The sequence below is a fragment of the Cardiocondyla obscurior genome, linkage group LG07, assembly GCF_019399895.1.
Source record: "Cardiocondyla obscurior isolate alpha-2009 linkage group LG07, Cobs3.1, whole genome shotgun sequence".
NCBI classification, from domain to species: Eukaryota; Metazoa; Arthropoda; class Insecta; order Hymenoptera; family Formicidae; genus Cardiocondyla; species Cardiocondyla obscurior.
The window spans coordinates 4,415,093-4,427,387 of record NC_091870.1 but is presented as its reverse complement, the minus strand read 5'-3'; the positions used below and the strand labels follow the sequence as shown (position 1 = coordinate 4,427,387).

Genomic DNA, 12,295 nt, shown 5'->3' with positions numbered 1-12,295 from the left:
ATACCTTGCCCCTCTCCGTTCGGATGAGCTAGCCCCCGCGCGTGACGGCCGTTTGAGTTGCAGTGAATTATTAAAAAGGAAAAGCGTTCGTGAATTGAATCGGCACGGCTGGGCCCGTGCCTGGCGCCCAAAACTATTTTGTTATCGGATTACGCCGTCCCGCGCCGGGATACGGCCGAGGTACCGCGATCCCTCCTCCCTCCCTATCCCTCGTGTCACGACGGTGCACGGATTTTCCCTCCGTGCACGGCCGTCTCTTTTTGTTCGCGACTCTCCTCCGCGAGGAGGAGAGAAAATATCGTGACAATATATATTCAATAAAAATAATCAAAAAATTTATTTGATAGTATTTGTAGATGATTTACTGATTTGTGGAAAAGATATAATTAAAATAAATCAAATAAAAAAAAAAATTATCAATTAAATTTAAGACTAAAGATCTTGAAAAAATAAAAATGTATTTAGACAGTAGAATAAATCATAATTATATTAATGATATAATGACGCTTGACCAAACAGATTATATAGAGTCACTCGCAAAAAAATATAATATTGAAGAAGCAAAACTATATAAGATACCAATGGAAGAGAATTTAAAATTGGAAACAGCACAGTCAGCAGACAATAGTCTAAAATTTAGAAATCTCATAGGAGCACTTTTATATATAAGTACAGGTACCAGAGCAGATATTAGTTTCAGTGGAAACTATTTGAGTAGATTCCAAAATTGTTATAATGATACTCATTACAAATACGCTTTGAAAATTTTAAAATATCTGTATCTAACCAAGAATTTAAAACTAACTTACAAAAAATACACAAATGAAAAGATACTGGACTGTTTTGTGAATACTGATTGGGCTGGGGACACAGTAGATAGGAAATCCACTTCAGGATTTGTAATACGATATGTAGTAACTCTATAGACTGGAAATCCAGAAAACAAGCAAGCGTGACAAAATCGTCAACAGCTGCTGAATACATTGCATTATCAGAAGCGGTTAGTGAAGTAAAAGTAATAATAAATTTACTAAGAGACTTGGGCAAAAACATTGACAAACCAATAAATATATTTGAAGATAACTGGAACAATTACTATTGCTAAATACGGTAACTTGACTAAAAATTCAAAGCATATTGAAGTCCATTCACATTTTATTCATGAAAATTACATGCAAGGTATAATTGATATAGTAAAATTAAACACAGAAAATAATTTAGCAAATGTATTTACCAAATCTCTCGACAGAATTAAGTTTGAAAAATTTCGAAAATTATTAAATATAATATAATTAAGTTAACTGGTATAAATTAAGAAGGGGTGTTAAAATAATAAATATAACCGAAGTAAATTAATATCTTGGAATGATATATGATACCCCAATAGGGTACCCCAATAAACAGTTCTTAAAAGAGTACGTGACTCTAATAGAAGTAGATATTTAGTTACTAAGAATAATGGTAAGAAAAAGACTCAGAGAAAGTTCCTTTATCTGACGGATAGAACAATAGCACAGCTTAGGCCTCAGTCTCTGACAGATCGCGTCCAAATGCAGATGCTCATATGTCCTGTATACAGGGTGTCTCATTTGATGTAAAAAAGTTCTTAGTTGTAAGTTGGGCTTCCGAAAATAAGTAGAAAAGTCCTATACGGTTTTGTAAGTTAGGCGTTAACCGAGAAAATAACATTTAAAGATTTGACGCCTCCCGTGCGAGCAAAAACGCGCCGTTCGAAGCTACCGAGACGTTAGTGGACCTAGAGGTGTGGCTTATCTTACTCTATTCACAAAGAAATGAGTAATCTATGAATCTCTGTAAATAGAGTGGTGGTGTGGCCCATCCCATTCATAGATCACTCATTTCTTTGTAAATAGAGTAAGATAAGCCACACCTCTAGGTCCACTAACGTCTCGGTAGCTTCGAACGGCGCGTTCTTACTCGCACGAAGGGCGTCAAATCTTTACATGTTATTTTCTCGGTTATTAACGCCTAACTTACAAAACCGTATAGGACTTTTCTACTTATTTTCGGAAGCCCAACCTACAACTAAGAACTTTTTTACATCAACTGGGACACCCTGTATAATTTATTAAACGGTTCATAACAATTATAAGTTATTATATTAAGTGCGTTGTATGTTAAAAAGGCTTGAAATAATAAACGATGTAATAAGTGTTAATTCAAGTGTATAATTGTTAATTAATTTACATCAACCCAACCACGTATGTGAATAAATCAAAAGTAACTTTTTATGTAACGTATGCACATTCGATCCACATAGCGAATGAAGTAACAATATGTGTTCGACGTTGCGCGCAACAGTTCGCGTAACCGAACGCTACCTTTTCTCACAATTGCTCGGAAACTTATTACTGAGTAGTTTTTATTTTCTCCATCGCCCCGAGCTACGCCATTTCTACAATTTTTCTATTTCATATTGTGCCGAGGTCCTTATTCTGTCTGTCCAGGAGTGTCAAGGTTTCCTGGGCAGACAGCCCCGGTTTCTCTACGTGCACTATCAGTCGGAGGCGCTTAGGGAGTTCCTCCGCTGGTAGTACACGTAGAGGGCCCGCATTCAGTTTGAAGGCCGGAGCCAAGTTTTTCAGCTAATCGTACTTATTTAAATACACTATATTTATCATTGGTGTTTTCTCTATATATTATAGATAACACATACGGGGAACATACAGGGTATCCCAGATCAGTAGACTGAACCAAAAATGGTAGGTAGAACTAGTCAAAATAAGACGAAAAGTCCTTTACGGTTTTGAAAATTTCTCAATAGTTATTGAGAAAAAAATTAAAATGTATAGCGTAAGAGCGAAAAGAAAGCTGCGGGTGAGTGAGCGCGACAGGCGACGGCGCCATTCCTAGCCATTCGCCTGTCGCGCTCACTCGAATTAAAGCACAAACAAAAAAGTTTTATATTAAAGATGAATTATTGCACACAAAGTTTCACAATGTTGAATATTTAAAGATTCTTTAACTTTTTTTGATGGAAATCTTATTATTAATATTGTTACGCCGAGAACGGGTCGGCGAACGTTTCCGCGTTCGCGTCTCTCACACACTCACACACACTAACTCGCGGCGCCGGAGCTCCGCGAAAGAAAGAGACGATTTATAAAAAGAACGAACAGTTTAATAGAACATGCAGAGATACAGCGACTGCACCGATTCAAGGCACGGGCAGAACTGTCATTTAGTAAATAATCAAACTTCGTTCCCCTGGCAACGGGGAACCGAGACTTCGGAGCGAGCCGGCAGCTTCACGCTGCTCCGTGTACCGGGCGTAACAATATTGAGCGTATTAACCTGATTAAATCGTTCTTATAACGAGAAGTTTTACGCATATAGAATAACAAATAAATTGAAAATTTTTTAGTTGCGGCTCAAAAATAATTCTTACGGAAATAAAGTATTTTCATATGTAGAAATTTTTCACTTTTCTTTATACAACTCGGAAACTATTAAAGATATCAAAACAGTTTTATACAAAAGTTTTATGGCAAAAACCTCTTCGTTTAACTGCAATAATATAATTAGAAAAAAAAAATTTTTTTTGTATTTTTATAAACAATTTTGTTAAAAAATTTTTTTGATCTAATTCTGTTACTGCATTTAAATATAGTTGTTTTTACTATAAAACTTGTGTATAAAACTTTTTTTTATATCTTAAATAGTTTTCGAGTTATATCAAAAAAAGCAAGTAACCCTTCTATTTGTAAGGGGTGATTTCATCCCTTTAAAGTGAAATTTAGCACAAACAAAAAATAGTTTTGTGTTACAGATAAACTACTCTACATGCGCACAAAGTATCATATTTTTTTCAATTTTTGGGTTGCCTAACCTTTCTTGTAAGTGTGATTTGTAAAAAGAAATCAAATTTTGAGTTAAATTAAAATATTAATTAAACGTTTACAGATACTTACTGTTACTATGAGGAATCCAATGCAACATATGATCATCGTATTTGAAAAAAATTGCATTAATGCAATATGAGAAAAAAGATTCTCAATGCTTTCCGAGAAAGCAATAATTTTATGATGCTTGTTGACCAACGGTTGTACAATAGTAATGGATATATCATGTTTATTATTTTTGAGACAAATCTTTTTTATTTCCTGTTGCACAAGATCTATTTGTCCCCCAATGTGTAGCATCTACATATAATTTAAGAAATAAATATTAATTACTTATATACTTACAAAATATAAGTACTTTAAATAGGCAAATAAATATTTTGTAAAAAATAAATTTAAATTTGATAAATATGTTTTATTACCAATTGTTTACGCGACAATCGGAACGTTGCCGGGACAAGCTCTGACTAGAGCGTCAAAGCACGGATAATCATAGAACGAGTGAGGGAGTTGTGAAGATAAATAAGACAAATGCAAGAACACCTTTATTATAATGTCAATTCGTAAACAAATGTAGTTGCATTAAATCAATTGTCTGATTTCGTCAAAAATAATGCTCTGCACGGATAGAAATATTGTACTTAAACGTATGCAAGTCAGAGAAAGAATGTACGAGCAACAACGGATGTCAACTCGAGACCGCACTGTTTCGCGTGAGTCAGAGCGAAAGCGCTCGAGTAAGCACGAGAAGCAAACAGAACGTACAGTTCCTGGCTGAGATAACGTTCTTTCTGAGGTGACGGAGGCTAGTTTGCGTGAGCTAGCGTAGTGTGTCAAGTTGCACAACGAAGCGCGTACGTGTGCCACGGAGCGCCGAGAAAACCGAGAAGACAGGGGAAAAAGTGGTGGAAGAGTATTAGCAACACGCGTTCGCAAGTCAGAGGCGTACTATAATTCTCTCACTTGTACGCGTTTGTTCAAACGGGCAAGCATGAAATGGAAATAGATCCAGTTCGAACGCTATTAGAAGTTTACTATAATTATCTCACTCGTACGCGTTCGTCCTCTCGGTCATTCCGGCACTCCGTGGCACACGTACGCGCTTCGTTGTGCAGCTTGACACACATTAACTAGCTCACGCACGATAGCCGCCATCATCGCAGAACGAACGCTATCTCAGCTGGTCAGTGTACTTAGTGTACATGCAAGAATCTGAGTGAAACCGCACATTATACATTAGAAAATCTTTGTTCGCTATTTCCGACTCTTGAGAGTAGAACACAGAGGAAAAAAACTCGGAGACGCGGACGGTGAGCACATTGCAGTAGATGAGTATAGGCCGGTTCTAAGCCAGATCCTCTCAGAAGGTGAGGTAAGCGGGGAAAAACGATGACGCGAAGGAAGCACATGACGCGGAGAAGAGAGGAAAAATTGAAACAAGCAAACTAGCTCATGCATGCTATCTGCCGTCGCCGCAGAACGAACCCTATTTCAGCCGGTCGGTGTATGGACCAAGCGATCGTGTATAATGTGATAGTATGCCGCGGTATTCATTAATACGTTGTACTTGCTTTTAAACTTTAATTTAACGTCCACGGTAGCGGTTTTAACTGACGCGTTTTAACGAGAGCAATCGAAGATAACGGCCATTATACATGAACAATGTGACGGTGAGACTCAATTTGAGGTATTCTTAACTATAATACTTCTTACAGAATCGTGCATACATGTTGTAAAAAATCGTGCATTTACATCCGTCAAAATCGCTATTTATATAATCGTATGGGTAGCACTTGGAGTTCAGAAAGAGCTTCACATTAGTGAATTTGCAATCATAAAAATGACTAATGTCCTTGGACATCGTGTTCCTACGACCCGTTTACAAAACGAATACAACATATCGCGGCTTTTCGAGTTACGGGCGGTCTTGATGACCTACGGCTGTTTGGTCGTAAGTTGCAGTAGTGAAAATTCATACAAATCCCACAAGCGAAAACCCATACTGACGAATCGACCGCTCTCCAGAGTGAGTAACATCGCCAATTTATTTAGCTTGTTTGGTAATACATGAGGCATTCACTACTGTATCTTAAATAAGTTATGCATAGGTTCGATCGCGTAACTTTCTACTAAGTAATTGTTGACGTTGCGCTTCCGTATGAGAATCAATTCGTGATGAGTGTTGATTACGACGCGCCTGTAATCCTTGCAAAATTTTAGCAACATGTGGAACAATACACAGAAATTGAAGTAACCGTCTGCATTGATCGAGGGAGTGACCCATCCCGCATTTTGTACAGTCACGCTCTTGTTGGATAGAACGCTCACGTAATTTGTCAGAGTAGTGATTATTTAAAACAAAACAAGAACTTGAAAAGAAGTTGCTATAAACATAAGTCGAACAATGCGTTGTTTTTGAGTTATCATTATTTTTATATCAAAATTGGAAATTGCTTTAGCTTCGAATTTTTCGTCAAAATTGAAAGATAAAATAATTTTTATGTGTTTCAAAACATAACTAAAATTAAATAAAAGTTGCAGGCTGTTTTTGTATTACCTAGAATGCTCCGCATGGAGATACAGTTTGTGGGACGAGCAAAAAAATCAAAACAAAGCTTGTATAATAACTTGCAAATTTAAAAAAACGCTTAGATATTTATTATTCGATTAGCAACGTGAGTACATGTGGCGGATCCCTCCGACGTCGCACGTCGGATGACGCCACCTCACACATTACCGGCCGTCCGGAGGAGGAAGCAAATTTTAATCCCGCGACCTTTCTTTTAATTTTATTCACTCTATGAACGGACTTTGTCTCGGGATTTCCCCGGCTAATCTTCCGGGACTCTCCCGATTTACTTTCTCTGAACAATAGCTCTGGAGGCTCGTTGCGTCAGTCGAGCCCTCAGAGTCCCTCCGAGTTTCAGAGCGAGCACATCGCTGAGCTGTCGTCTTCCACGACACTTTGTATTTTATACTTTATTCTTTCAACCGCGTTCCAGTTTGTGCATCGAGTGCATACGTGCGAATCACTCCGCGTGCTCAAGCCTGGCCAGGCCTTTTGCGAATCACAAATTGCGAACTGCGAACCACGAATTGCGAACCGCAAGCTGCGAACTGCGAGTTCCTTGCGTCTGCTGCCGACAGCATTCCTCCGCCGTTGCGGAATACAGATAAGTGAAACGCGGTCTATACCGACCCGCTTTTATTTCCTCAAATGAGAGGATCGCTTCTTTTTATAATTTGTACTCTACTTTTTATTGTGTTTATTATCGCTTGTTATTTTCTTTATTTGTTTGTTAAATATATCTGATTTTTGTTTGTGAATTTGTCAAGTGTCTGCCTTTCTGTCTTAAATTGTGACCCCCTATTCTGCGCGACTTGTAGCGCTGCTGGACACCGTCAACGTCCACATACATTGTATTTTTGAGTGTGGCGGCCGGTACGCCAACCGAAATACCAACGTGCCACAAACACAGCAACTCGCTAGACGCGCGAGCACACCGGCAAGCGCGAGACAAGTTCGGGATTCCCGCGAGCGAAAAGACCCGGCAACTGCCAACCGCAGCCGCCAGGTGGTTCCGCGCGAGAATAGCCACGCGATAGTCAGAAGCGGTAAAGACCCGTATATAAGGCGGGCTTTGCAAGCTCGAGTTTCGCTTCAATTCTCAATCGAAAAGATTATTTTGTGTAAATCGACAAGATGTTCTCAGAAAAGGAACTAATTGGTAAATTGTGAGAGAGTACATTTACATATATGTACAGTATTTGTCTTTAAGTTTGTCTTGTGCGCCGTAATGGCGCTTTACAAAAATGCCGCTTGATCTAATCAAGACGGCGTTCGCGATAACTTATGTGGGGCGCTGTTAATGTGACCTTTATTGGCCCCTACTTCTCGTCGCCAGGAAGCAACCTAGGTTCTTTTTCGCTGAACTCCGTCTGCGTCTCTGCGTTGACTAATGATGGCGAAAGTTCAGTTTGTGTCGCTGTAGTAACGGCGAAAGTTCTCGGCGTACGATTTTCTGTTGTAAGCAAGAAGTCTATCGGGTAAAGGACCTAGTCAGCGAGAGTTATTCCTGCGTCCAAAGGCTTAGCTTTGATGAGCGATACCAGTGATGCGGTCGGCGGGAATGTCTGGGGCTCAGAATCGTCGGCTTCGCTGTTGTCTTTGCTATTAACTTCGCTGTCGGCTTCGCTGCCGGCTGCTCTGTTGTAGCATGCTCCGGCTGCGTTGAGATCAAAGCTGGCGGTGCAGGCAGCGGTGCTAGTGGCAACAACAAGTCGGTAGTACTGTCCGGAGAGCCGAAGACGAAGGTCGGCGATATGGGTACTCTTTTCTTCCGGCTTCTCCTTGTCTTCTTCCTAGGCTGCTTGATAATCTTCTCGTGTGAAGAGAATAGCGCTTCCATAAAAGAAGGCACGATTATTCAAAAACACCTTGAGTGCTACCTTAACTGGTGCACACCTTGGCGGGTTTAATCGTGCTGACCCATTGTGGAGCACTGCCTTATATCCAGAGAACAAAGTTATTTTGCCTGTGGATTACACCTACGCCCTTGTGGCCACCTGGCGGTGGCGCCGCGAAGCGCCCTGCGCCGGGTTGCCGTTCTGCAGGTGCCATTGCGTGGGCGGTGTGCGTGAGCGGTCGCCACATTTTGTAAGCCAGCTAGTGCTCCTAATCGAGACGTACAGCCAACTGCCACAAAAGATAGTGCTGTATCTCTAAGCACATCTTCTAGTAAATGCCGCTACCAATCACGCAGACGTCTAAGTACCCGGAAGAAGGCACACCAACGAGAAAGCAGACTCGGAGAGGACGACGCAGAAGCCGGCATTGACACCGGAACTGGTACCGGCGAGCCCGCCAACTTCACCCAGCAGAGCTTTGTCGCCACCAATTGAGGCTGCTCGGAAACCGAGCATTCAAGACGTCACTATCGTCCCGCCGCAACAGCCATTAGTCGGAATCCTTCGGCCGACGAAACCCATGAAGCCGCCAAGGCACGCGCACTTCCAATTGCTAAAGTGGAAATCCACTCTAGCAAATTTTACGCCTCTGAGTTTCACTCGGCTGCCATGCATTTTTCTCGCTCCTGAGGATACAAGGATTTGGCGGTATACCAGCCCCAGATGGCGAGACGCTCCACCAGGAATACTCTCGTCTGTGTTGCCTACACCACCGGCGCGGACAGAACAAGAGATATAAATTGGACCGAGCACAACGGAAAGAGCTATCCAGCACGCTCCAACGCTAACAGAAAGCGGCACGCAAGTCGACCCATGGGCGACCACCAGCTCATCGGAAGCCGAGCCATCCGTCCTGTCGGGGGACGATAAGTGGAGACTAATCCTGGTCACGATAACGGCCCCACACATCTCTTATCTCGAGCGGCGCCAAATGTAACCTGCACCGTCTTGTCGGTATTTTTGTAAAAGCGCTAGTGGGCGTGATTTAAACAACACCTAAACATAATTGTAAATAGACTGTATATACAAGGTGACAAATGACTAGAAATGGCGCTGTCGTTTGTCGCGCTCATTCACGCACAGCTTTCTTATCGCTTTTACGCCTGTATATTTTATATATTTTTATCATTTTCTCAAAAATTATGGAGAATTTTTCAAAATGGTAAAGGACTTTTTGTCTTGCTTCGATTAATTCTATCTATCATTTACAGTAAAGTCCACTGATCAAAAACACCCTGTATATATTTTTTTAATTATTTGTCAAAGTATATATTGATATAACACAATTATTATAATTATGTAACACGGTAATTTCGTTGGGGCGAAGCTCGTCGGGATCCGGGGTATGAGTTGAAAAACCGAGACGTGATTAAAATTAATAAAGTAATTTATTATAAAGAAAACAATAGAAATCAGAGAAAATATTACAAAAGGATATAAATCAAAGAAATATTACAAAAGATGAATAATATAAATCTACGAGAATAATTGGTAAAGAGGTGGTCTTTGCGGAAAGCCCGCTTTCTTACAAATCTTATGCGATATATACAGGTTGGGCCGATCAGGCCGCGTCGTTGTATCGATTTATAGAACGTAATATACAGGCTAGGCCGTCCAGACCGAAACGATCGTAACAGATCCTTACGCATTCGCGGGACTCGGGCGCTATGTAACGGTAAGGTCGCCTAGGCCGCGTCGAACGTACAGAGTTCCACGGTTGCGAGTTTTTGGTGCAGTGAGTACACGTCTTGCCGTCTAGACTATGTCGAACGTACAGAAGTGCGCGGTCGCTTGTTTCCAGCGCGGTGTACAGGTCGGGCCGTTCAGGCCGTGTCGGACGTACAGATTCCCTCAGTCGCGAGTCGTCGGCGCGGTGTGTACAGGCTTTGCCGTCTAGGCCGTGTCGGACATACAGATTCCCTCAGTCGCGAGTCGTCGGCGCGGTGTGTACAGGTTTTGCGGTCTAGGTCGTGTTTGACGTACAGATTTGCGCGGTCGCGAATCTTCGGCGCGGTGTGTAAAACCGTCCACGATATGCGGAGCTGGGGAAACCCGGCCGAGAAAAGGCTCGGGAGCGCCCGAGTCCTGGAGGTAGCGGTTTTGAAGGCCGGGTAAACCCGGTCGAGGAAAGGCTCGGGCGCGCCCGAGTCTCGGTGATGAAGACGTCAGAGGCCGGGAAAGCCCGGTCAAAGGAAGGCGCGGGAGCGCCTGAGTCCTGGAGGTAGCAGTTTCGATCCCGGGTGAGCCCGGTCGAGGGAAGGCTCGGAATATTCCAAGTTCTGGTGGAACGGTTGCTGGAGTGCTCTCCAGCGAGAAACAAGGTACTTAGCTCGCGCTCGAGGCGGCTTATATACCCGAGGGCTCGGGATTGGGGAACCCCTTCCCGAGCGGACTGTAGCGGCGCGCGGCACGGGCGGCTGGTCGGCTCGTGTTAATTCGAAAAAATGGTCGGTTCCGCGCAAAACTTTGTAGACGATCGGTGGTGGTCCCGGCGCGGGGTCTGGAATTTTATTGTTCGTGGCCTTCGGCCACAATTGTTAATTATTATAAAATTAGAGTCGTGTTTACAAATATCTTAATAAATTGATTAATCAATGATGTATTAAGTCTATATATGTCTATATGGCTTAATATTTTTTTTTTTTGTTTATTCGTTTCACTTTAGTAACATGATACTGTGCTTGCAATAATAAATCTTGACACTTCTGGGCTTTACTTTTAACCAACTGAGATAAACCTGCAACAAACATAAATTTTATATATATTATATTAAGCGTACAGATTGGGATGGAAAAAGAAGAAGCTGACACAATGGTTACATTTAGTAGAAAAAGTTGGTTTGTAACTGTTGTAAAAATGAAAAATGTGATTGGCATATACTTCTAGATTCTACAAAATTAAAAGAATATGCCAAAACCATCATTTATTTAACAACTGCAAAATAGCGTTTCTACTAAACGTAATCTATGTTCTCTCTATATTAAATAAAACTTACCAATTAAATCGTTTCGTCCAACTGCTTCTAACCACACTTCTGCTTTTCTCATACCCTGAAAAAGCCTATGGCGTGGTATAACTTTTCCCGCCGTGTACTTTGGCACACATCATCGTTGCACCATTTTTAATACCTAAAATGTAATTTCAAGTTTGTAGTGGGACCAGAGAGCTGAACTTTCGATCGCGGCCGGCCACGCGTACAGATGCAGAGGCTCGTCCGTGTGACGCCAGCGCTTAGACTGCCGTCGGATAAAGGAAAAGGCCATAGCTATACACTATCTCTCCTACTCTTTCACGGCGTCGTCGGTAACTCGGTAGTTTCGGTATCGCGCAAGCATGATGGTAACCACTCGAATGCGAACGGCTGCTCTTATTTACCAAGTACTATAAAACTTACCATGTTACCATCATTACCATGTAAAATAAAAATTGAAAATAAATAAATTGTTATTCATAAAGAATCCTTCTTTTTTTAAACTAAATCATTTTTATCTCATAAGTTAGCAGTACGAAATAAGCAGAGTTAATTTTTATAAATTCGTAGCTAATTTGTTGTTAAAAAGTAATTAGCAAAGAAAAAGTTTGTTACTCTCTGCTTTTATTATTATACATTTTTTTAATAATGTTCAAGTAAAAGAAGATGAAGTTGGTCGCAAAGGAATTTAATCGAGATAACGCTTTGTTGCTTATTTATCGCTAAATATTTGCCAAAGGAAAATATTAAATTGCTATTTTCTTTTCTTAGTTAACAAATTGATATCTTCTACGTAAACGCTCGTTATTAGGTAACGGTTGTTCCTATCAATTCGGGGTTTCAGATATTTTGTTTAAAAACTGAAAAGAAGTCATTTCAATTGTTTAAACAATTTTTTTACAAAAAAAGTAATTCATCGAATTCGGTCGCCGGACGATGTTGCGAGTGACATAGTATACTTTTTTTCAATATTGTAAGGGAATATTGGCCTCTG

The 12,295-nt window shown here is 41.0% G+C and overlaps 1 protein-coding gene across 1 annotated transcript in view; it reads right to left on the bottom strand.

Annotated features, from left to right (window-relative positions):
• Positions 1-3,441: 3,441 nt before the first annotated feature.
• LOC139104059 (odorant receptor 13a-like) overlaps positions 3,442-12,295 on the bottom strand; it is a 40,796-nt gene continuing 31,942 nt past the window's right edge. Inside the window, exons 3-4 of the mRNA XM_070659286.1 lie at positions 3,923-4,163; positions 3,442-3,467 (exon numbers count right to left, since the gene is read on the bottom strand). Coding sequence (XP_070515387.1) covers positions 3,442-3,467; positions 3,923-4,163 — 267 coding nt within the window. The remainder of the gene's footprint in view (positions 3,468-3,922; positions 4,164-12,295) is intronic.